At 37.0% G+C, this 27,698-nt stretch overlaps 1 protein-coding gene across 1 annotated transcript; it reads right to left on the reverse strand.

Moving 5' to 3' along the window:
• Positions 1–24,909: 24,909 nt before the first annotated feature.
• Positions 24,910–27,446, reverse strand: LOC113333768 (cyclin-T1-4-like). The gene is made up of 6 exons (XM_026580175.1): positions 27,321–27,446; positions 26,951–27,123; positions 26,615–26,831; positions 26,352–26,527; positions 25,991–26,142; positions 24,910–25,691 (listed from the first exon to the last, which is right to left on the reverse strand). The coding sequence occupies exons 2-6, from the start codon at positions 27,100–27,102 to the stop codon at positions 25,333–25,335; spliced, it is 1,056 nt and encodes a 351-aa protein (XP_026435960.1). The 5' UTR covers positions 27,103–27,123; positions 27,321–27,446; the 3' UTR covers positions 24,910–25,332.
• Between the last annotated feature and the right edge of the window lie 252 nt (positions 27,447–27,698).

The raw sequence follows: 27,698 nt of genomic DNA on the forward strand, positions 1-27,698 counted from the left end.
CCTCGCCAATACAAGACTCAAGCTCCTAGATGAATTGTTCACTAGTATAGAGCCTAATGAGTGTATAAGATCCCAACTGCATTACTCACAAATGCCGGAGCCTTCTGAGTACTTTTCTTGTGCTATGATCCCCAACATAACCCTTAACATCGGTATGGCATGACGGATTTATGTTCGCTTGCAGCAGAGTAGCATGAACCTCCAAGTACCAAAGTTAAGGCCATTGCACAAAATGCTCAGACAGAAAGCATGCTGCATTCTGTAAACAAGGATTTTTGTGGCAGCATACAAAATCCAGCCAATTATTGTGATAACTCACAAAAGGCTCATGAACCTGACTAATTTGCAGAAATTAGGGTTTTTACGCCCTGCGCAGTACAATTATACCCCACTGGTCGACATTATGCTCCAAGCAACCAAGCAAGTGACTCGCCACGGATTATCGGGCGCAAAACCAGAAAACTTGCCCTACTAAAGTTGGTTTCCAGAAACCATGCCCACATGCTAACAACATGCCAAACAGGACAGACGCACATGCCAGGCGCGCATGCCAATCGTCATGCCAAACATGCCAGGCGCGCATGCCAATCGGCATGCCAAACATGTCAGGAGCGCATGCAAGGCGCGCATGCCAATCGGCATGCCAAACATGCCAGACGCGCATGCAAGGCGCACATGCCAATCGGCATGCCAAACATACCAGACGCGCATGCCAGGCGCATATGCCAATCGGCATGCCAAACATACCAGACACGCATGCCAGGCGCACATGCCAATCGGCATGCCAAACATGCCAGGATCACATGCCAATCGGCATGCCAAACATGTCAGACGCGCATGCCAGGCGCACATGCCAATCGACATGCCAAACATGTCGGGCGCACATGCCAAACAGGCCAGACGCGCATGCCAGGCACGCATGTCTGGCGCACATGCCAATCGGCATGACCGAACGTGCCAAACCCTAATTTCGTCCACAGTGCTAAAACCTAAATTTCGGCCACAGTGTCAAACCCTGATTTGGTCACGGCACCAAATCCCATGCCATGCCGCAATGCCACTGGCGCGCGCTCAGAGCGCTACTATGCCATTATCAGGCGCCAACAGAAGGCAGCCATAATCAACGGCTACCGTTCCTCATGAGATGCAATCTCAGGCATCCAAGTTCGTCACCGAACTGGCATACTGGTGGCAAGTTTCAGACGTCCAGTCAAGACAAGCCTAATAGCATCACATGCTATTCTCCTATGGAAATTCTCTTGATTTTGGCTCACCACACGTAGAAAAGTGCTACATGTTTTCCACAGAAAACACTCGGGCCATCAAACATGTCACAAACGGGGGGATGCTCATCAGGGTATTGGTCTGGCGGTTTATAGCGTGCGTCGTGCAATACTCCCGTTACAAGAAAGTGTCATAAAGAGGGGAGGTTAGTAATGGCAAGAAGTAATGGTGAAACGTATCCTTCATTATGGAAACATCAATTCCAGGCGTTACCCGTTACTCTCTTCTTCCACCACTCAATCGTTTCCACTTCCTACAAGACCAGGGTACGTTTTGTTGCGACTGGTATAAATAGGTCTCATCTATTTCCACCAAACAAGAAGTTTTTGGTTAGGATAACGATACTACATTCATAAATCACCTGACAGCTTTTCATTCAGCTAGCCAGTCCAATTTTCTGATACGAGTCGTAAAACATCCACACCTTCAGAATCAACTATTCTGGTCTCAACACTTTCTTCGCTTCCCTCCCTAAGACCAACCCTTCTCCTTCACTTTGTGACCGAAGCAAGTCTAGAACGACCATTTCTCGGCTTAGGACAGATTTGTACAGAATGATCTCTCGAATCAAAAGTACTCCCGTGCAGTCCATTGTTTAGGGTTTAGACCCGTTTCTCACCCACACACGTGAAATTACCGAAATCAGCAGAAACTGTTTTCACCCTCAAACAATCACGTATTATTCTCCTGTGGAAAGTCTCCTAACTTTCACTTGCCACACATAGCAATATACTACACGTTTTCCATGAAAACACTCGAGACATCAAACATGTCACAAACCGGGGGATGCTCATCAGAGTATTGGTATGGCGTTTTATAGAGTGAGGCGTGCAACACGCCCATTATAAGAAAGTGTCAGAAAGCAGGGCAGTTGGTGGCGGTAAGAAGTAGTGGGTGTAAACTAACCAGTTTCCTACATGATGGGAACGTGGTCTCTGGCATTTACACATAATTACTCAATCACTCCCACTTTCTACGAGATCAAGGTCCGTCCAATATGACTTGTATAAATAGGTTTTACCTATTTTCCACAAAACAACAAGTTTTGGTGAGAACAACAACACAGTATCCAGAAAAATACCAAAGGACTGATAGCTTTCATTATGCAATCCAGTTCCAAATTCTGATACAAGACATAAAAAGCCACACCTTCATAATTAACCATTCTGATCTCAACACCTTCTTCGCTTCCCTCCCTAAGACCAACCATTCTCCTTCACTTTGTGACCGAACCAAGACTGGAACGGCCATTTCTTGGTTTAGTCCAGGATTGTACAGATTGATCTCTCGAATCTAAAGTACTCCCGTGCAGTGCATTTGTTGAAGGTTTAGACTCGTTTCTCATCCACACAACCAAATTTACCAAAACCAGTAGAAACAGTTTTTACCCACAAATAAAGGTTTTACTCTGAACATGGTCTTAAATAACTAGAATATAGTAATTGGTTCCATGTAATTCTGGCTCTACTTAATGGTGTACCTGTCTTTTTAATCTATTTCCTTGCATAAAAAATAAAATAAAAAATATATTCTTCTTTTTGATAAGTCAAAAAATATATTAAACAATATGAATAGTTACAAGATAGTTTATAAGAAAATAGGTCACATCAACCCCAAAAACTCACAAACTATTAGAAGCAAAAATATGAAACATTAGGAAGTTCAATACTTGAAAGAAAATGAGGACAACCCTCATAATCCATGCCAACTCCATTATCTTGATTACATCCCCTATTAGCCATGTGATCTGCAGCGAAATTGTCTTCTATAAAAGTGTGCTCAAAATTGATAGCATCATAATTGTCTTGAATCTCTCTCCGGAGAGTAATGAACTTCAACTTTGTTGTGATGGTGCGGCAAGGGGAAATCCTGGTAGAGCTGGTGCAGGCGTTGTGGCGAGAGATTCCTCTTGTAATGTTAGTGGAGGTATGTCTATTGGATTGGGAGTTACATCTAATTACTTAGCTGAATTATATGGTATTACTGTTAGGCTGGAATGGGCTACAAGATGGGGAATATGTCGTGTATGCATTCGATCTGACTCTTATAGTGTGGTGGAGGCTTTAAAAAGCTCTAATTTACCTTGGTTTTCTAAGCAAAGGTGGATAGAAGTGTGCAGAAGCTATGATTCAATTAGATTTATTCATACCTACGGAGAGGCAAATTTTGCTGCGGATGAGATGCCTAAACGGGGTTGTTACCTTGAGAATGGGGGTTGGAATCCACTATGATGAAAGACCTCTTTTTTTAATTTCAGTTGAATACTCAAATGTTGCTTATTATAGATTCAAGTAGTTTGCAAGTTTTGGGGGTTGTTGTGACCTCTTTTCTTGTAAACTATCTCTTGTAAATTTTGTTATCTATTAATACAATTTTTGACTTATAAAAAAAAAAAAATCTCTCCACCGAGCTCTTCCAAACCACGACAAAGAATCTTGAGTGAACGCAATCTGTGCAGCATTAGAATCTGTCCTTACAGTAACTCTTCTCATTCTCCATTTGGTTTCCCATTCCATGCTGTTGGGAATATATGTTTTATAACATATTAGTTTCCTATTAGAATTGTTTTAATGCTCATAAAGGTTTTCATAAAAGAATAAATTAATTATGTCATTAATGTTTTGACTGTTTTATTTTTAATGGGTGTTAATTGTGTGAGTTACATCATAATTAATTTTCATTAAACTATTTTGAAAACCTTTACTATAAATCATATTTTTAGTTGCAAAAATGAAAAAAAGGACAGTTTTTCTTTTATGACTTGATTTTTAATAATAAAATGAATTTTGGAGAAAGAAAATAAGTGTGTGAACGTCCTTATTTTTCTAAATGAGTTTCCGAATAAGAATGAAGTGTAGAAGTTTTTACATCCTCTCATCGTGCAAGAGTGATTGTGTAAGAGATTGAACTCGGCTGTTTTATCCTAGGGACGACGCGACATGGAAGAACTGCTTGCAAAATCTTGGGCAGAGCCGCGAAACGTCTTAAAGAGAGCGACCTGGTCGTGATTCAGCCATAACATTTTTCATTTGTTTGGTTTTTTCTTTGTGATTATTTTGCAGGCGAATTTCAGCAATTGTTCCAACAATTTTACGACGCTTTCTTCTGCCATTGAGATCAAACGAGAAACTATTGCTGGAAAAACGATAAGTATCATCGTTTATTTTGTTTATTGAATTACTATGGTATAATCCTTCATTAACGAGTTAACATGATGTTTGGATTCTTAGATTTCTTGATAACCAAAAATTGAATTTTGATGTCAAATTTTAATAGATGATAGTTGTAACATGTTATAGAGTTTTCTGTGGATATCTTAAAGAAAATGAATTTGGTCTTGAAATTTATACCATATATATTATATATCATGAGGATGGTCTCTATAAAGTTTCAGAATTTTTGGCGTCCTAAAAGTATTTTTAAGGTATTTTACAAAACCACATAATGTTGCTGAAAATTTCTGACGAGTAGAAATTTAGTCCCGAATAATTTCGTTTTTCTGATCTTTGTGTTTTTATTTTGAATTCGTGTATAACACGAAACTTGTAGATCATGAAATTATCTTCAAAAAACATTTTGAAATTTTCCATTTGGATTTGTGGTTTAAGAGATGTGGTCATTTCAAAATCATTGTGTTTGTATAAAAATATGAGATGTGATGCTTGAATTTAGAGATTAGAGATGTAAGAACTTAGAATAAAAATCTTATTTTATTTTATTACTTTACTTTTTTTTTCTGGAATGAAAATATAAGATTATTATTGAAAATCAAACTAGTGCACGACAAATGTTTGATAAAATGCTTAGTAGAAAGTTATATTCTATGACGTTATAACTGTAAAACTTTACTTTGGTTAATACTTGGAGTTATAATTTTATTTGAGTTTTAAGTACTTACATAAGTGCATACCTTACTTATGTTGGGTTACAAATGCTCACATTTAAATGATTGTGACAGGATAATTTCACTTACTTGAGAAAGTTTTTGTTTTCCAATGAAAACAAAAATTGCGAGTAAATACTAGAGATTAATCGATTTATGGAGCAATGGTTTTGCTGATTTCTTTGTTGGTGTGGAAAGAGTGGACAATGGTTTGTGACCAATTGAGCTTTCAAAGAAAATGAGGTATGTTTGATGAACTACTTGTAGTTATTGTAGTGATCAAATAATTGCATTCTAGATTGAAAATAAATTGATTGTTCAATCTTAGAATGAGTTGTACGGGAACTAGATATTGAGAAATGTGTGACTCATACAAGTTTGGAACTTATGAGATAGAATTTGACACCAAACCAAAACCTAAAGAATAAGAAACCTAGTCAGAACAAATACGAATACCAACTCTCACCAAGAAATGAACATAATTTAAATCATGAAGTTATTTGATATGTTTGCATTCGGCATTGCAAGAATATCAAATATTGTTAACATTGCTTTTCAAGCTAAGTTAATGTGAATTGTGGATACAGTGAGAGGTGATATATATTGGTGTTTTACACCATATTTGTTTTGATAGGTTATGGTTCAAAAGTAGAACCGAGTCATTTGAAAGAAAGTGATGTTGAGTTATACTCACATCTCTAGGATTCTTGGTATTGGTATGGTCTCAAAAGTTTGCTTCGGGTAGAACTATCATGTTAAAGATGTTCATACCACCAAAATGAGAAAGCATCTAGTTTCCTGCGCCTATCTTGTTTTTTAACAAGATTAAGATTAAAAAATTTGTTGAACTTGATCATTGCACTACTACAATATAAATGTTATCTATGGAATGTTTGAACCAAATATTGTATTACTTATATGATTTGACTAAACCGTTGGAGTGCTTGAAATATGTGATTTTATCTTGCTTCTATGAAATTTTTGAGTTAGTGATGAGTATGAGCATGTTGTGTTTCCTCTAAAATTTCTAAGGATTTTTTAAGTAACATGTATCAAATTTTACCCAACACCCCAAAGCATGCAGACTCTCAATCTTACTAGTTTTTAAAAGCATCGGATAAAAAAAAATGTTTGAGAATTTTATAAGATATTTTTGGTATTTCACGTAGTCTAACTTGGTTTCCAAAAACGATATTTTCAATGATGAATTAGGAGATGTTGTCTGCACGAAAAATATTTGTTTATTCTTCCTCTATATTGTGCAAAAAGTATTTTGAAATTGAATCATTACTTTATTAGTTATGAGAAAAAACGCATAGCGCGTCAAATATGAATTTAGAGAAATTGTTTGCGCTTTGAAAAATAATTTCTAATTTTTGTACGAATGAGGAAATTTTCTAGTTTTTAATTGATATTAAACACTAAAATCCATCGTCTAACGAAGTCTATAGAAATTTAATAATGAACGTGGATAGAAATGCAATTTGCATAAGTAACTTCTCAATTTTAGATATTTTGGTTTTGATTTAAAATTTCATTTTGAGTCTAAAATAGTGGGGGTTCTTTACCCTAGTACGTTTGAATGCTAAACTTTGATTAAAGAGCTAGCTAGAAAAAGAGATCACAAAATCATAAAAAGCGTATGTGTAAATAGTAAGACTAAAACGAATTTTGTTCATCATTATTACTTTGTTTGAGATACTTAGCTCCTCATAATTTTAATCTTTGAAAAAGGTTTTAAGAACGAAACGTTTTAGTTTGGAAAATAGAGAAAGGGTAATTAATTTTGATACTTGCTTTCATGTCGCTGAATTTACATTCTTGATTGGTGATATTGTTTCTACGATGTGTGATTTGTTGTGTATCATATGTAGAAAAATAAATTGAATGAGTTAAATGTTGAATGTATGTAAACCAAGTATGAAAAACTTCGTTGTTCCCATAAAAATGAAATGCATATAAATTTAATTAGTCATTATTCATTTTGAAACAAGCTTTGAAGAATTTGAATGAGAAACTTGTTTACTTAATTAGTTCAAATGGTTTCAAAATTGACTGACGTGACAAATGCATAAGATTGTTTGTTATATATGCATAAGTGATTTGCTGAACTTGTATTATAACTCGTACGATATTAATGAAACTGAGAACATGCTTAGTTTATTATTTGACATGAAAGACTTGGATGAAGATAGTGTAAATTTTGAATTGAAACATTTCTTTTGGATCTATTCCATTGCATTGAAAAAGATTTGTAAAGAAATAAAAAATATAGTCTTTATAAACTAGTTTTCACTCATTTCATTCTAGTATTATAGTGATTGTGATTGTGATTGTGATTGTGTGTGATTGAACTAGAGAAAGAAAATAAGTGTGGTAGCATGGCATTGCTTCTTGCTACGTGATGGACTATATGTATATTACTTCTGTAGTGGGGGTTACATATGAGCAGATTTACTAATAATCCATGTATGGGTAATTAGTAAAACATTGAGAAGGTTATGAGGTGTCTGAAAAGAACCTTAAACCTAGAAATACACTATCGAAAAATGTTTACCGCAATCCTTTAAGGATATTATTGCGATGCTGATTGAGATATCCTCTCAAATGAATCCTCCAAGGGATAGAGTGATTCAGTCCTCTACTAGATAGAGGAAGAACAGAATACTAATCCAATGATAGTACCGCGGCTATCGGAAGAGTTGAGAACCGTTAGTTACAACGGTAGAGTCGATATATAAGGTGATAGAAATCATTTTTGATGCTATGAGAATGGATTATATATGTCTGAAAAGAGTTATCGTTGATCCTTTTATGAAAGGATTAATAAGAAGGCGTGAATACATCTTATGGGATGATGTTGGTGCCCATTGAAAATTGAGTCATTTGTGATGGATACCCACCTAGAAATAGGTTCAAAGGGAATAACGATTCACAAATGATATGGACATAGTTGTTCTTGGTTGACACCCAACCTACAAGTTAAGATTCCAGAAGTAGGTTCAAAAGGTAATCCCTACCTATTAATGTAAATCCCAAAATGTAGGTTCAAATGGGACGAAATTATGGACAATATGTATACGTAGAATCATGCTTTAGAGAATTCATCCCACGACATGATATCCTGAAGCGAGTAGAGGTTGAGTTTTTGTTTCTAAAACTCTTAATGATGTCTATATCTCTATTTAGAGTGGGGTACTTAGCTACAGGAGTATTCTTGATAGATTCACCTATATGGATGTGAAAGTGTGGTCGCTTTCTATGAGAATTTGGGAAGTTCTCTAGATCATTCATTAAACCGGGATTTAAGCACATGGCCATAATGTGCTGGCTTTAGACTTTACACTAGTATAGTTTTGTGTGTGTTAGACAATCTTTTTATCTCCTAGAGTTCAAAGACTTATGTTCACTCTATGGTCAGATTTTTCGAGAGTCTAACACTTTGTAAAGGTTCAAAATCGAAAGATACCTTTGCTTATGCACATTGTTATACATATATTGCTCAATGTTTTAAAAATATAAGTGGGGGATTGTTGGGAATATATGTTTTAAAACATATTAGTTTCCTATTATAATTGTTTTAATACTCATAAAGGTTTTCATAAAATAATAAATTAATTATGTCATTAATGTTTTGGCCGTTTTATTTTTAATGGGTGTTAATTGTGTGAGTTACACCATAATTAATTTTCACTAAACTATTTTGAAAACCTTTACTATAAATCATATTTTTAGTTGCAAAAATGAAAAAAAGGTGAGTTTTTCTTTTATGACTTGATTTTTAATAAGAAAATGAATTTTGGAGAAAGAAAATAAGTGTGTGAACATCCTTATTTTTCTAAATGAGTTTCTAAGTAAGAATGAAGTATAGAAGTTTTCACATCCTCTCATCGTGCAAGAGTGATTGTTTAAAAGATTGAACTCGACAGTTTTATCCTAGGGACGACGCGACATGGAAGAACTGCTTGCAAAATCTTGGGCAGAGCCGCGAAACGTCTTAAAGAGAGCGACCTGGTCATGATTCAGCCATAACATTTTTCATTTGTTTGGTTTTTTCTTTGTGATTGTTTTGCAGGCGAATTTCAGCAATTGTTCCAACACATGCCAACAATGATCCCGTATATCTCAGCTAGGTAATTAGTTGTTATGCCAATCCCCATAGAAATAGATCCTAGCACAGCACAACTCGCATTTCTTGCAACCATGCCAGCTCCCGCAATTTCTGGATTTCCCTTAGCCGCTCCATCACAATAATGAATAAGTTCTCCATCAACCAGTGGCACCGAAAAGCACTCAACAACATCATGTATCTTTACCTTTCTATGACGAACTCGAAAATAATCCAAAATTCTCATGTCTTCACAACAGTTCTTCATATAACCCTTTAATACCAGAGAGTACTCTTGAATTTGATTCAAGACACGCTTAAAGAACAACGGCCAGTTTGTTTTTTTATTTTCAAAAACCTTCTTGTTCCCACCACAGTTCTGATCTAATCTCCAAAATGGATAGTAATCATAGGTATTGAATCATTCTACTCACATTCTTAGCTTTTTTGGATGTGGCATTAACCCAAAAACATCATCTAACCATGTCCAGGCTTTCGCGGAAAAATTACAGCTCCATAATATATGCGCAAGCGACTCCTCATCAGCAGAACACATCACACATTTAGTAGGCATTTCTATTTCAAAACGAGAGCGTACCTGATCAAGCGTTGCAAAAGCGCCTCTTAAAATCTTCCAATTTTGAGAAGCTAATGTAGGATGAATGCATTTCCTCCGAAGAAGATTAGTACCTTCAAAAGCTTCAAGTCTTGGTATAATAAGATTTCTTGCAGATTTAACCGTGAACTGACCCTTGTATTCAAGCGTCCAAATTCTGACGTCTTCCCCCTCCACCGGCCTTGGTAAATTAGTAAGATCAATACCTGCGGCTTCAAGCCGTTGCCTATGAGTATCAGCAATCAACCAAGTCCCATCAACCAGAATTTCACTTACTCGAACATTCCTGTCCAAGTCCTGGTGTTGAAGAATATTGGAAATACTCCTATACGCGCACCAAATATCGAAATACAAAGAAGTGGAGCGACCATCACCTATTAAGACTTTGGTGTTCTCCTCCACCCAGTCATAAACCAAGTGAATACCAGGCAAAATAGTTGATTTAATACCTGCACGTTTAAGTTCTCCATTTCTTCCAAAAAACTTAGCTCTGAGATATTTAGCCCATTTCTTCTTAAAAGTACGAATTTTCCACCAAAGCTTCATGAGTAAATATTTATTCATAACTGACATAATAGTAAGACCAAGACCAACTTCTTCATAAGTAGTGCAAACCTTATCATAGCCAACCACAAAGGATCTTCTTGTATTAGCATCACCAGTCCAAATGAAATTTCGAATGGCTCTTTCACATTGCACAACCAATTTATGAGGCGGTTTATAAACTGCCATATTATTGATAGAGTAGCTAGCAATGACAGATTTCACTAGAACAATTCTATTTTGAAAAGAGAGCAAGCGACCTTTCCAACCTGATTTTTAATCTTGTCAATAATATTACCAATATGTCTGTAACGAACCGTACCTGGCATGACTTAAAACGATCCTGGAAAGTTGCAACAGACATATCCAAAAAATCATTAAGGTATCTACACCTGCTTAGAGAACCACCACCATATTAAACTTAGCTTTTATGATGACAAACATTTTGCCCAGAGGCTCTTTGGTAAACGCCAAACAAATCAACAAGATTATGAACACTTTCCAAAGTACCTTTACAAAAAAAATCATAATATCATCAGAAAAGAATAAATTTGAGGGATATGCCCTTACGAGTAACCATATGAGCCATCTTTCTCTCCCTGAAAAGCTTCAAAATATTCTTGCTTAAAAGATCCTCAATAAAAACAAAAATAAGAGGTGAAAGAGGATCACCCTGCCTCAACCCCCTATTAATACTGAAATATCCTTCCGGGCAACCATTCAAAAGAACTAAAATACGGACTGACTGAAGAATATTTAGAATCCAAGAACACCAGTTTTCCGAAAACCCGTAACATTTAAAGACTTCAAGAACAAAAGACCAACTTACCGTGTCAAAAGCTTGAGAAATATCAAGTTTCAAAACCAAGTTGCCATCTTTTCTCTTAATGTGAAGCTCATTAATCACTTTCGAATCCAAAGTAATATTCTCATGTTTATTACGCCCTTTCATAAAGGCAACCTATTAATATTCTCATGTTTATTAGCTAGTATTGTGGTAAAAATTTTGAAGAAAAAATTACTCAAGCCAATTGGTCTAAAATTACGAAGAGAGTTAGCCCCATGTACCTTAGCCAAAAGAATCAATATACTAAAATTAGCCCCATTTGGAATGTGCTTCAAATTCCAGCAGTAAGTAATAGATTGAATAAGGTCTTCTTGAATAATATCCCAACAATGACGATATAAACAACCAGAATACCCATCCGGAAAACTTCATTCTTAATTTCCTTTGGAGATGGGATTGCATCCATCTCAAGGCTTTCTTCAGGCGTTATGCTCTCATGGTCATAATCGAACAAAACATCCTAAATAGTATCCTCAGACCCATTAAATTTATCTTCATAATAACTAACCACATGATCACGTAAAAAAACACTATCAGTAATAACAGTGCCTTCACTATCAACCAATTCAGATATTACATTACTACTTCTTCGAGTACGAATACAATTATGGAAATAGGTTGTATTACACAAACAAAAAAAAGTACGACATAAAGGTGTTGTTTGGTAACCATTATTATAATGGATTATCAGCCGATAATCTATTATACAGACTATAATGGATTATGTATGTGTTTGGTAACCATTATAATAATTGATTATTTTAATCATAATTGAAAAAATCCATTATTTTCAGAAACAGAAAAAAGTTGTTTTTAAAAATTATTATTATCAATCATTTTCTTCAAGAAAATTGAGTTCGATTTCTTCTTCTTATTTTCTCTAAACTATCAAGATAGAGCTAAAAAAACAATAGGGGACTTAGAAAAAAATTCTAGATCATTGTTTTTTCCTCTCCTTTTTGAGAGCATTTTTCAACCTCGTTTAATTGGGGGCCCCAAAAAACAATTGGGGGCCTCACACTAGAGGACAAAAAGGATCATGAAATAGCATTTGGAGGATATCCCTTATCCTACTTTTTTAAAATGCCAAAACTACCCTTAAATTATTACATATGATTAAGTTAATTAAGTGGATTAAGATGTTAATTAGTTTAGTTAGATTAAAATCAGATTTGGGGATAATTTTTGGACAAAAGGAATATTGTGTTTTTGTGTTGTGGAGAAGGAGAAGTTGAGTTTTTGTGGGAAAAGTTAGGGTTATTTGAAATAAGTGATTCTAGTGGAGGAAATGATGTTGGTAAAGCTTCAAACAACAACAATGATTGTGTTGATGGCAAGATTGTCTCAACTAATCATATGGATTAGATGTTTGATGAGGAGATGTTGATAGAGGAAGTTATGAACAATGGTGCAAATGAAGATCCCATTGCTCAAAATGAAGGAACCAACACTCAAAATGAGGAAACCCAAGCTCAAAAAAATCAGGTAAACATCTTATACCCTTAGATTTGTCTGTTTGTTGCTCCAAATGGTCGAATCATCCACACCATGGAAGAACTCAGTGTAAGGGTCGTCATAGTCGGGGTTGTTAATACCCAAACGAATCTAGAATGTCGTCACTATATTGACACTCCCAATGACGTCTAAAACCTGCAACTTTCCCAGGTTATGAAAAATCGTTAGGTTAGTGTGATAAATAGTAACGACCCTTTTTACCAGGTCAATTAGAGTCGTTATGTTAATTTGTTTACACAAAAACGACCCCTTCTCTGTAGAAACATAAACTCAGGGTCGTTAAAAGTTTAGTCCTATAAAATGACGATCCTAATTTGTCGTTGCAATTTTTAAGTGGCGTCGTTAGGTTCCCTAGTAATATTGCGTAACGACTCTCACACTGGATTATCATAATTTTGATTTCATAAAATCATTTCATCGAATCTTAAAAGGCATACATATTTCATAGGGATACATTGAAGGAAATGAAACACAATAGATATCAACGGTGGTCGTCTACACTTAATCATAAAGCATGTAATTATACATGGTGCCATGCAAGATAAAGTAGCAATCGTGTAACTCAAACTTTTTCCCACGAAGCCCCTCGTAAAATCCATGATCCTTGTTCATCTGAAAACACAAACGCAAATATACTTAGTTAGTATCGATTAAAGCGTTGGATATGTTTTACCTCTTGTTTAAATACTTACTCTTATAACACCCATCGTATCTGGAAAAGCTTCCCTTACGGTCGTAAATTCTCTTTTCAAAACATCACACTCGAATTTTATCTCCTTGAAGCGTTCCTTGACTTGTTTCAAAGACCTTGAGGTGCGATTTCCTTCCAACGCCACAAAAACGATGAATACGCGGTTCCACCAAGCATCCGATGTTTGATCAACGTCTTTGTATTGATCTTCAAAGTGGTTTGTGACTGTCAACCAAGCTCTCGTAATGGCAAAATTCTCTTCGGAAATGTAGGGAGTAGTCATCTTGAAGATATATTCTTTTTCCTTTTGAATGTTAAATCTATGAGAAAGGTTGTGAATGTTGAGAATTATGGTTTGGGTGAGGAAGAGGTGATATATGGGTCTCTATTTATATACTTGAATCACCTAACTGTCATTTTTTTGAATTTTTGTCCGTTGGTCGACTCAACCACAATAGGTGAATTCAAAACACACATTAACTGCTAATATGGTCGTCACCTTATATATTAACAAATTGACGACTCTTGAAGATACAAAAAAGTCGTCATCTTTTTTGTTTACACACTGGAACGACCTATTAAGAAAACTGAACAGATTGGTGTGTGTTTTTACGTCAATAGTCGTTATTTTAGTATCGTCATTTTTTACCAGTTGAGTCGTTCGTCTGCTATAACGCCCATAAAAACCTATCCCTAGTACACATTTGACATCTCCTCACTCCCTATTTGGTCGTCAATCTGCTAAAATAGTAAGTGACGACCCTAGTAAATGTAAGAATTTCCAGTTTAAGGCTTTGAAGTCGCTGGTCTCCAAGTTCCATGTATGACGACTCTAGCCTTGGCAAGGTTACTTAATATAGCAGTCGTCATTGTTTTATTATACATATTGACGACCCTCTAATGAATGTTTTGTGCTATGTTGCAGTTGGTGGTGCAACCAAGCGCTCAACCAGAACCAGTCAATATAATGGGTCCGGACACCTTCCAACACTATATGACTGATTTGGTAAATTTCCCTCAACCGTTTAGTTATATTTAATTTAGAATTTTTTATTTAGTGATCTCATGGATGTGTAATTTTTTTGTTGAATATAGACATGGAGAAACAAGGCTGAGGCCAAGGAATGGCTTATCACAAAGGCAAAAGAGATGATGTGCGTGGTTGTTTAAAGCAAATACGTCGATTGTAAGAAGATGGAGATGGTATGCGAGAGGGCGGGCAAAAAGGGAGAAAGTTATAAAGGTAAGAATTACAAATATGAGAAGAAGACGACTAGGGTATACAAAACAGCATCGAAGAAGTGTAATTGTCCGTTCAGGATTTATTTCAAAAGGCATCATGAAACTGATCGATGGAGATTGTATAGTATTCCTGACGGTCGTCACAACCATCCTCCACCTAAAAGTTTATATGGACACCCTGCATATGCCCGATTAAAACCGCATCAAATGGAGAAGGTCCGTCAGATGAAGGGATGTAGGCCTCTTAAGATCCTAAATGTGATAAGGAAAGAATATAAGGATAACTTGTCTACCATTTCCACAATCTACACTTCTAAATCAACGATCAAGAAAACCTAATGGAATGGTAGATTAATTATGCAACGGTCTGAGTGGTTGGAAGAAACACTTAACTACGCGATGCAAACCAGGGTGGGTGCAGACAATAAGGTGACTCATATTTTTCTTGCCCATCCTAGGATGGTGGATTTGGATCAGTGTTTTTACCAGGTTCTGTTCCTAGATTGCACCTACAAGACAAACAGGTATAACATGCCGATGTTGAACGTGGTCAGTCATACTTCGGATAAACAATCATTCACCGTGGCATGGTGCTTTATGGAAAAAGAAGAAATAAAGGATTATGTTTGGGCGTTGGATCAAGTGAGGTTGATTTACCGTGGCGAAGAGACACCGCTGGTTATATTTACGGATCAGGATTATGCAGTTATGAGTGCCTTCCGTCAAGTTTTTCCACTAGCTCAACATTTTTTTTGTACGTGGCACATCCAAAACAATCTTTTATCTAATTGCAAGAATCAAATCCGAAATATCCATACTAATAAGGGTAATCAACGTTCGAAGGAGGAAGACGAACATCTAAATAAACTTTCCAAAAAAGAGCGAGTGGAAGAGAGAAGAAAAGAAAAGCAAAAATACGACGAAGAGGGGGGCCTATGGAAGGATTTCTGCACGGATTGGGACTATTTGGTTCATTCGAAGACAGAGGTCAAGTATTATGCTAACTTGCAGAAGTTTATTGATGATTGGAGCACAGTACATAAGAAGGTGATAGACTATTGCCTGGATACTTGGTTGAATCCTTGGAAGCAGAAGTTTGTTTATGCATGGACCAATAGATACAAGCACTTCAAAAATGAGTCTACAAGTATTCCAGAGCAGTCTCATGGATGTTTGAAAAAAATTTGGAAGATAATAATGGTGGGGTAGTTACGGTATAAGAAGTTATTCACGAGCACGCAGAGAATGATCTACGCAAAATAGTGGCTCAAATGGAGATAAGTAAAGACCGCTTTCAAATGCAATTCATAGAAGACCAAGATTTGCTAAGGGGGGTAGCATACAAAGTATCATGGTGGGCGATAGAGCATATGATGGAAGAACTTAAAAGGTTTAGAGCAAATGAGGCCATTGGAAAGGTGATGCAGTGTAATTGTACAACCGACACATGGACCAGCCTCCCTTGTAAACATAAACTTGGTGGGTACAAAGATCTCATTCCTCTTGGAGATATCGATCCATTCTGGAAGAAACTATCATTAGACCCAAATCCCAAAGGTGACGCTGAGCAAGAATTCGGAGACTTGGAGATTGGCAAGTACATTAACGAAAAATACCGAAAAATGAATTGTGCAGGAAGACAAATATTGGTTTCTAATTTGTGGCCGGCTGCCCGTAAGAGTTTGGGATTAGAAGAAGGGCCAATCAAACAAAAACCACCGGGTAGACCAACAACTAAAAAGTCGTTTAGAGAAACAGTGAATGGGGACAAGAACTGCACAAGTGACCCATCACGTCATGAGTATGTCCAAACTGAATATACGGAGTATGAGAACTCATTTCTTCCCAAGAAAAGGGGTCGGCCAAAAAAACAAGTAGTCAACCAAATTCATATACAAGCCAATGAAAGGGTGGATATGGATGTTGTTGAGTATACGGTTGGTACCCAACAAAGCCAAACGAGCGGAATAGTGACGATTAGAGGAATGAAGGGTTATCCGTGCGCTCCTAGAGATTCCCAAGGAAGACCACATCGTGTTGCTTACACTTTGTATAAAGAGTATACCGATAAACTTCCCTACATCATCTTGGATCACCTTATATCCACCGACGATGTTGATGGCGATGGCAACTGTGGTTACCATGTTGCAACGGAACAGTTAGGGCATTTCGACGAAGCGGACAATCTAAAACTCACCCAAATCGAATTTGCAAGGAAAAAAATGGCCGCTAAATTAGTTGAGGACAAGCAATTCTATTTAAAAATGATCATGGAAGGAGATCCAAAAGAGAAATAAATGAAGTTCAAGGAGTTGGTTTCCAACGTGAAACAGCGAAAGGGGTCAAAGACGGCCGGTTATAAGTTTTGGATGCAAATGCCTTTCGGTGCCCAACTTTTAGCGGACACATTCAGTTGTGTGGTTCATGTATTCAGCAGAGGGTTCCCCGGAGGCTCTTGTACGTATGTACCCTCAAGAACTAGATGTGTGCCGACGCTAAAGAAAATAAGAATTGTAATGGCACATGTAAACATGAACCATTACATAGGTTTGAAGATAACTGATGAATTTCCTTTGCCACGGGTGGGCTATGGTGACTGGGGAGAGTTCACTAAGGAGTGGAAAAACCAGTACGAGTACGACATGAACTTGTGGAATGCTTTGGACCCAATGTCGGATTCCGTTGACATGGGTGATGGTGGTATGAATGATTAAAAGATGGTTTAATTGTTTGAACATGTTTATTTTGGGGATTGTATTTTGAATTATACTCTTAAAAGATGGTTGTTTAATGGTTGTTTAATGCTTAGTTCATACTCTTAGTGAATACCATGGTTGACATGGGTGATGAAATGAAAGAATGAAGGAGTGTTTAATAGTTTCAACATGTTTATCTTGAGCTTTGTATTTTGAAGCATACTTTTGGAACATGAAAGAATGCTTAGTGAATACAATGTGTTTTATCTTTGCGAACAAATGTGTTTTACTGTTATGTTGTTTTTTCTTTACCAACAGTCGTTACTGTTAAACGACTAAATCATAACGACGCACACCTGCCATTATTATTTTTGAACGAGTCGTTACCCACGATACCCATAATTTATAACGACTTTAAGGTTCCTAGTAAGTTCATCTCCTGGACGTTTTACTCACTTATGGTCGTCATCCCTATAACCAAACACAACAACGACCCAAACTAGGCATTAGATTTAAGTTGGAGTCGTTACCCACGATACCCATAACCTGTAACGACTCTAAGGGTCCTGGTAAGTTCATCTCCTGGATGTTTTCCTCACTTAGGGTCGTCATACCTATAATCAAACACAACAACGACCCAAACTAGGCATTAGATTAAAGTTAGAGTCGTTACCTTAGATCCCCATAACCTGTAACGACTCTAAGGGTCTTGGTAAGTTCATCTCCTAGGCGTTTTACTCACTTAGGGTTGTCAGACCTATAATCAAACATAACAACGACCCAAACTAGGCATTAGATTTAAGTTAGAGTCGTTACCTTAGTTCCCCATAACCTGTAACAACTCTTCCAATTTTTTTTGTCTTCAACGACTATTTCTGAAAACAAATTTCCCAAAAAATTGAGCCGTTGGTATATATTCTATATAAAGAATCGATCATTAGGTAGGAAATACAACCGAAAATAATCAAAGGAAATCAAATTTTCAATGTCAGGTCCATCTTCAACTACCAATTCAATTGAAAACATACTTAGAAGATGCAAGCGACCAACCAAATCAATATTGGCAATGGAAGTAGAGATACGCAAAAGAAGCATGCGACCTACTAAAAAACCATACACTTACACGCCATATCCTACGAAGGAAGAAGAAGAGAAGCGCGAGGCCGAAAAAAGAGGCAAAGAACAAGCGCATCTCCGGGAAGTATTCAAGCAAGTCGAGGAAGAGACCGAATGGGTTAAAAATTATTACATCGTCAAAGATCTTCCCGAAGAACATCAAGATGAGAGTATATTTTGGACTCAAGTTGGTTGGAGTTCTTTCGTTAATTACAACAAGAAACTACGCTATGATTATTTACCGTCACACATTCGTGACAGGACGATTCACGTTATGAGATTGTGCACCAAGTACAACGAGTTTCTCGCGAGGCCCAAACGGGATCGGTGTGACGCCCGGGATGCATATACCAAATGGAGAGGAGAGCCGTTTTATCACATCGAAGCCGCAATGGTAGTTCAATCTCGCACCAGGAAATAAGTAACGTGTAATTTGTTGAGTACGATTTATGATAGACTTGATGTATTGTAGTTTCAACTAAATGGAGTTTATATTTATTCTGAACAAATGGAGTTCCTTTTTTATTCTGTATAAGGGTCATCAACATACATATTTATAATGTAACGACCTTTGTTCTGGATTTCAAAATATCCGATCGTTACAGTTTCCTTCTATATAATACATCCCACTTCTCTTGAGAAAAAACCCCGAAACATTTAGTTTTCAACCAAAGTACTTCAACTTTTAGTGACAATGGCGGAATGGGAACTATATGAAGATTTGTGTCTTGTTAAATCATTTGCTAATACGTTTCGTGAACGTCCAAATGAAATCTATTCAATATTTTGTAAGAGAGTTAAAGAGTTCTCTAACGGGAGAAACGGGAATCCCAGTAACCGTAAGTGGAGAGACTTGGCTTTTCTTTTCAACTACATGAAAAGTTCAATGCGAGAGTATGTTAAAGTTAGGAATATGGTGTACAATTTAATCCGATTATATTCATCGTTTAAAGTTAGCATACTAAAGCTTAATGGCTTAATAATTCATTGAATTTCAGTTGGAATGCTTGAATGGGCTATGGAGAATTCATAACGGGGAAACAAACTTCATTCACCACAAAGAATATACCACATTGTACCGACGTGCTAGGAGGTTCATCGACGAACATTTGATGTGTCAAACTCTAGAATACCCATATTAACTCTTATGTAATACGATACTAATGTAATGTTATTTTCTTTATGAAATCAAAGTCCATTCTGGTTCATCGTTTATACTTACAAAAATGGGTCGCCTACGTATAGGGAGGGTAACAATAACGACTCATAACTTGGTTTTCTCCAGGATGTTGGTGTAACCTAGAGTCGTCATTTATTACCATATAAACAGAAGCGACTCTATATGCCTTAAAGTGGTGTTCCTATGATTTAAGCCACAGATAGAGTCGTTAATTTTGTATATATTCAACATAAAGAATCTAAAATAGAAAATTTAGTTCACCTCCTGGATGTTTTTGTAACTTAAGATCGTCATGCTTTCCATTTAAAAAGTAACGACTCTAGATTTTTTTGGTAATAGTCGTTGATCTGCTATATCAATAACATAACGACTGTAGAGGAGAAATATTATCTTGATCTCCTGGATGTTTTGGTTCAGTAGTGTCGTCACTTATTTCTATATAAGTAGTAATGACTCTATTCTTAAAAAACAGATGCACATTCTGGATAATATTCAGTAAGGGGCGTTATTATTTTATATGAGTCTTATGACGACTCTTGTTATGTTTCAACTAATTTGTTAACAGTCGTCATCCTACACAGTCATAAGATGACGACACCTATGGTGGATCATTAGTTTGAGTCTTATTATTTAAAAACATTAACTCTAATTTTTGAATTAAAACTACTAACATATAAAATAAAGCGGCAGTGTGTTAACAAACCAAGTTTAACAAGAAGTAGATAGTTATAACTTCTGAATAACCAAACAAACAACCTAAAGTTCAAGGTCTTTGAAACTAAAGGTCATCCATGACTACATTATAAGAACATCTCCTCACTCAACAATACGACCTCCACCTCGGCCTCGACCTCCACCCCGGCTACGACCTCCACCTCGGCCTCGACCTCCATCTCGCCCTCCCTGACTTCCTTCACCAGATGATGTACGGCTTCTCTTACGACGACCTTGACTAGCAATTTGGGAATCAACATCTTCTGTTTCCTCCGGACTTTCCTCGCCTTGGCTTCCTCCACCTTGACTTGCTTCAGCATGTTAAGCACGTTCTTGTCTCATTTGTTATCGAGTTTTCCTGGGCCTCTTAATTTGCTTAGCCAAATCAACAAACATCTTCTTCGCTTGTGGATTTTCAATGTGGCTGCAATAATCAGCGTACTTACGATGTCGCTCGGGTTCCACCACTTCTCCTTTCTCGGCCGTGCAACAAAATGCCTTGATAAGAATCTTCATTCGTTCCCTCTATTTGCATTTAAATACCAATTCTTATTAAATAACCCGAGGTTAAATAACTTATATTTTTGTGTTTATGAATAACACAATACCAAAAATAAATACTAACCACAAGCTTAAGAATGGTGGAATCATCTCTGGTGTCAGATGTAGAAGCCGATGAAGATGCCTTGTTGCTCCTTCGAGTGCCAGGAGGATCTATCCGGATAACCCGAGGGTGAGAGAAGCGTTCATACCATTCCAAGTAATCTTTTGTGGACTCGTGACCTTCATTCACATGCTCCCAAAAAGAGATGCCTATCTTGCTATCATTCTTGTGCCTGTCATCCCAATGCTTGGTCTTAGGTTCAGGTTCGTAAACAACCACTAATTCCGCCTCGTTAGACTCACATTTGCCTAACCTGTACTTGAATCACGGTTCATAATCAGGTACGGGTGAATCTTGAATATACCCAAGCTGACGCATGATTCTCATAGGATTGTACATTGAAAAGACGTAAGGGTAAAACAGAGGGCCAGTGTAATACACAACATCTTCCATTGCGCTTACCCGATCATTCTTATAAGGATCAAAGACTACCTCTGCAGCTGTGATGTTGTCCAATTTTTGGCGCATTTCTAACAAAGCTTTTATTTGTTCCTTATCCTAACACCCAGTGTACAAGTATCGAGTCCCTCTTGGTTTAGTTTTGTTCCATCCTGGGTTGATTGTGACGTCGGGATTGTCTTTGATCAATGAAGGGAAACGATCGTAAATCCACACCTATGTTGACATCAAATAAAATAAAACTATCTGATAGGTATAAAAAAAGTTCAAAGAATAGATAAATATAAATAAAGTAGACAATTTTGTCCAATCCAATTACCTGGAGTAGAGCCGTATTCCCATGGATTTGAGAAGATCGTTCCCGAGCTGCGGTTGATAACTGACAATTCAAAGATGCAACCATGGCAGTCCCCCAAGAGTACTTGTTCACATCTTCCAAAGGATCCAAAAGTTGAAGAAGGTTGACACTCACCCAGTTACCCTTACTGTCGGGAAATATAACCGACGCAAGTGTGTACAAAAAATACCCAGCCGCCGCATAACGACATTCAGCATCAGCGAAACCAGCAACTTTTTCTTTGATGAGTGTTCCAGCAAACATCTCCCTAATATCTATTAGTTTGAACTCTTTCTTCGGGTATTTCTTTCCCTTCACGAAAAAGCCATTTGTGGTCTCTTGACCCAGCCAAACAATCTCTCGGTCAATCCATAAATTTCTTCCCAACTAAGACTTTTCTTGAACTTGTCATTGGTGGATTTTCCTTCGACGGGAAGCCCTAATATCTGATCTGCATCGTCGGGTGTCAATGCCATCTCACCAAAAGGGAACAAAAATGTATGGGTTTCGCCGTAAAACCTCTCACTGAAACTTGATATTGAAACCTTGTCATATGCAATCACAGAGTTCACAACGGCAGTATACAAAGCACAGTTTTCAATAATCTCCTTGACTCTTCCACATTCATCCTTTAGATCCCACAAGGACATTTTCGCATAAGAAGATTTCCTTCTGAAAAGATGTATAACATTTTTATGATCCTACAAAAGAATAAACAAGTAAATATAAAAAAAAATTGAAGTTGAAATCAACAAATCAAATATTCAAGCAAAGTTTGAGATTTTTACAATTGTTTCGTAGATGGTACGAGCCCAGCTTCCCTTATATCCAAATAGAACTTCGCATCCATCTCTAGGTTCTCCTCTCGCCTTACCACCACAAAGACGTTCTAGCATCAAATGTGTGGGGGGAATGGGTCTCGCGCTCTCTGCAACTGGCTTCCCATCCTTCCGTGTACGCGGTCTCACCTGCGCTTCCACTATCTCCTCATCATCACCACCAACATCCTTACCATCATTACCTTCATCATCCTCTTTCTCCTCCTCCTCCTCCTCATCATTATCACCACCAGCACCCTTACCATAATTACCTTCATTATCCTCCTCCTCCTCATTATCACCACCAGCACCACCTAGTCCAGAACTACCATTACCACCGCTATTACCATCGTTACCATCGTCATGAATCTCTTCTTGTTCCAGAATTTCTTCCTCATCGCTACCGGAAGCAGATACAACAGGGGTGGAAGAAGGCGATGAATTCGACGAATCATTATGTGGGTCTCTTGGTTCGTTCATAGACAACAATACCTCATCCGGCTTTCTTCCTCGGAATGGACCGGCATTTAAGTATCTAGTATGTCGGGGAGGTTTGGAAGGAGGAGTGGGCATGTGTTTCTTGTCTTTCTTTTTACTACATTGGTAACATACACAAAAAAAGGAACAAATAAGTTCAGTATTTCATGCTATCAGAACAAGGGTCGTCGCCCTTTTGTTTCAAACAAAAAACGACTCTTATACCTAATAGGACGAGTCTAACTAATAAGACGATCCTATCAATTTTTTGGACAGTGAGTATTTTTGTTTCTGTACAAGGGTCGTCATCTGTTATTATATAGAGGTAACGACTCAAATCTAAACCAAAAGAATTCAATCACTACGCGCTTATATATAATGACGACCCTACCAATTTTTAAGACAGAGAGACTGCTTTTAGCAGAATTAGGGTCGTCAAGGGATTCAATTACAGAGCTAACGAGCCAAATCTAGGACAAAAATTTGTAGTAGCAGAATTAGGGTCGTTCCCTATAACATCATACAAATTAACGATTTTTCATAGAGTATACATGTATATATAGGGTCGTTATGTTATAACATCATACAGAGTAACGAGCCAAATCTAGGGCAACAAATTGTAGTAGCAGAATTAGGGTCGTTCACTAGAACATCATACAATTTAACAATTTTTCATAGAGTATACATGCAGAAATAGGGTCGTTATGTTATAAAATAATACAGAGTAACGACCCATTCACTGTAACTGAAAAAAATCGGTTCGACAACTCAATTTCACAGTCAAAACTGAAGAAAATATCAAAACAGAAGTGGGTTTTAGTCACTTACTTTCTAATCGGCGTCATTTCTTCCTGGCTTGATATTTGTTTGGTTTTGAGATTAATCTTCAATTTGGATTTCTCTACCAACTTAGGGTTAGCAAACTTTCCTTTGTACTCATTGATTCGAGCCATGTTTGTAGAAGAAGTTAATCGTCGATTAAAGTTTTTCGTATCGACGATTACGACGATGAATCAACGAAGAAAACAAAAATCGGGACGTCAATGGTGGAGAGATGAGAGAACTCGGTTATGGAAGGGAATGGGAGGGGAATGGTTTTTGATTTTGTTTTAGAAACTGAATTGGGGGCCTTATGTTTAGGCTAATAGGTTTTTAAGTAGTAAGTGTAAAACAGTATTTTCACCCTTTTTTTGGAACCCCCTATAATGTTTGGTGTGGGTATAAATTGGTCAGGACCCCTAATTGTTTCTAGGGGTCCCCAAATAAACGAGGTTTTTCAAAGATAATCAAGGTAATCAATTATTTGAAAAATGTGTTTGTGAAAATTAATTATAAAAATAATTGTATTAAAATCATTTATCTATCTATGATTATCTAAAGATAACCATAAATTTTACCAAACAAGACCAAAGAAAAATAGTATTTTCATCGTTTAATAATCTTTAACGGTGCACCTGTCTTTTTAATTTATTGCCCTTCTAGCGTAAAAAAGAAAATGTATATACGCCTTAAGAATAGTACTTACACTGTTGCACATACACACGTGATACTGCACATGATATACCTCTTGTCTTTGAACTTGGTGGGGTTTCATCTGCAGGACTGCTGGGCGTCAATTTGGTCAAGAGATGCAGGAATGAAGTGGAGAAACAGCAAATGGTTAAAAGTAAACCAACCACTTGATAAACAAGTTTGTTATAGATCAGCTAAAAATTACAAAATCGACTGAGCTTGTAATAAGCTTTATACAAGCACATAGTGGAGCGGATCTTAATCATATGTACAAGGAGACAGTTAGATCATAATCACATTACAGAACGACTTTTGAGTTTATGCAACACTGAACTCGAGATAATGAGATTGTTCAACAAGGCCAGCACGACAAACCTCCACGGCAGATGATGAAGTTTATTTGACAAGTAGTTTAAGCTGCCTTCATCGATTAAATTAGACCATCAATCAGATCCAGTTCTCTGTATTTTTTGGAGTCAGACATGTTTATATCAGTTCTTTGTCATCCCGTTTCTGTTTCTTTTCAAGCAATGGATGATTTATCTCTAATCCGTTTTCAAGCTCCCTCATTATCAATGAGTCATAATCTCCATCGTTCTCCTCCGTTTCTAGTTTCTTATTATTTACTCTGTTAAGCTTCCTTTTCCTGACTGCCTCTTTAATTCGATCCATTTCGATCTTACTAAGACATCAAGAGACGGAAACGGTCTTAATACTACTCACAATCTGAACAGATTCAACCAGCACTTCGCCCTCATTAAATCTACTGTCACCGTCTTCCACATTACTACCTGAGCTCCCAGAATCGCTTGCCTGAAACTGTTTTAAGTCTTTTCTTCTGGCTTCGCATGTGTGTTTGTGGGGCAGACTGGGGTTATCACGAAGGTCATGATCATTAGTATCACCTGTTGTTAACCCACTTGCAGTGCTGGATCTGGTGCTGTTTGGAAATTCCTTTTTAATTAGTGTAGATTGTGTGCTGTTCTTGTGACAGGAAGGCACAACTGATTTTCTGTTCTCCAGCAGCCCAAGCATCTGCTGTATAACCTCTGCGAGAATTGACATCAAGATTTTTTAAGAAAGTAGCAATCCAATAGATAAGGAATGCGCAAATTTAATAATAAAAGAGGAAATACCACGAATATCATGTAAACCGCCAACTTGCTCATGCGAAAATAAAATGCCATAGTCCAATCACATGAATGATATGCCAATAGGTAATGATCCTGAATGTGCCATATTTTCTCATATAGAAGGTAATAACAAGATAGGTATACCTGACATTCTCATAACAGAAGGGAAACATAAAAGATTAAGAAAGCAGAATTACAGTAGAAATAAGCTATACCTTCCAAGCGCTGAGGGACAACATCAAATTCCATCCACCAAACTTTCCCATTAACTGAACGCAACTTCATTTTGTGAAATTTTGCAGCAAGATATTTTGAACCAGCAGCAATGTAATGAGGTTTGTACTGCAAACACAGAGTCGTCCGCAGCCTACATCTACCATATATGAGGAGTCATATTAGGTAGTATCTATTAGGTAGCACGGGTGGAGTTGCATCAAAAGCGCAATTTTCTTTCTCTCAAAGTTTTTCTTGCTTTACTCTTTACCAGGGTTTTGTTTGGGGCACTTTGCTGACATTATAGCCCACCCAAAGAGTTAAAACGAACTTTAGAGAGAAAAAGAAAGCAACGGTCTTTACCAATCATTCACGAAATTCCATGCCACCTTTGCAACGGCATTTTGGGAAATCTCCATCCTTCTAAGAGCGGCAACGAGGGGCTTGTAAGGCAGTTGAATATCGAAATCAAATGCAACTGTCACTAGCAAAACTCTCTCCGCGGTTACAATTAGTTCTTTCTGCTTATTATAAACATCCTGCACAAAAGTTACAGGCTGAAAGTCAACTTTAGATGATAAGAGAAAAGCACCAGGCATAAATTAACATAATCAAATGCAGCACACCTTCTGTTTGATTCTTTCTGCGGCTGCAGGTTTAGTTCTATATATAATCTCATATGCCACAACAACAACGTCCATTAATAAGCGCGGTGTTTCTTCCATCTTGCATGAAAGAAACATGCTCACCATTGCTATTGTCTGCCATTCATTCTTTACATGAGATTGACGCATATAAAACCGGTGGCATAACATCATTGAAACTGCTATTGAAACCTGTGGTCTGCATAATAAACCCAAAATTAATATTAGTTTGCATAATCCTTACACGAATTACAACTCCATGCAGATAACAATCAGCTATACTAACTGAACAGTATTAACATTTTCAGCAATGCTTACACTTTGAGCTTCATGCCTAAGTCCTGAAGAAATGAACAGTATAATTTTCGCAGCTCTGTCTCTTTCTCAAGGTCAATCCCATCCTTTCTTGAAGGTGAATGATCATCTATCTCATTTTCACTAAAGTACCATCCAGGGGTGCCTCTTGCCATGATCGCAAATCAATTCTGTACCTAATAAAAAAAAAGATATATATCACATCACAGAGAAATCCTAGAAAAACTTAACATAACGAAAAGAATCATCGAACCGAAGAATTGCTTTCAAACAACGAAAATAACAAACGAACAGATAGCAGAACAGATATATCTCGTACATCATAAAATTAGATGATAAAATTAGTTGGGATGTTTACCCAGTTATAACCTACCGCTGTATATCAAAAATATGGTCCGTGTTGGGGGCGACGGGAGATGGAGTCAGGTTAATGTCATGTATTCTGTAATCCAGAATTCAATTGAAATAAAGTAGGGATCCATGTTTCTTCTTCTCCTCCTTCGTGATGTATAATATCTATTTTTCATGTTTTATAGAACTAAATAAAGTGTCCTCACTACAGAAACCTACAGTAATGGAGTGGATGACAGGAATCGAACCATGTCCCCATTCTAGCCACTGAATTACGACCCCTACAAGAATTTTTCACGATAGGATACCTTATCCCTAAAGTTTAAAACAATCAACCCCAAAATCCACGAATTCAATAAAGATACAAAATTTCTGGATTATGCTTGATAAACTTTGCTAC

This window comes from Papaver somniferum, unplaced genomic scaffold (genome assembly GCF_003573695.1).
Source record: "Papaver somniferum cultivar HN1 unplaced genomic scaffold, ASM357369v1 unplaced-scaffold_133, whole genome shotgun sequence".
Lineage (NCBI taxonomy): Eukaryota > Viridiplantae > Streptophyta > Magnoliopsida > Ranunculales > Papaveraceae > Papaver > Papaver somniferum.

Coding starts and splice junctions, on each gene's coding strand:
- LOC113333768 (XM_026580175.1), bottom strand. CDS start 27,102: ATGGCAAGAGGCACCCCTGGATGGTACTTTAGTGAAAATGAGATAGAT. Junction 26,143..26,351: donor TGGAATTTCGTGAATGATTG/GTAAAGACCGTT, acceptor TGGTAGATGTAG/GCTGCGGACGACTCTGTGTT. Junction 25,692..25,990: donor TGTCCCTCAGCGCTTGGAAG/GTATAGCTTATT, acceptor CAATTCTCGCAG/AGGTTATACAGCAGATGCTT.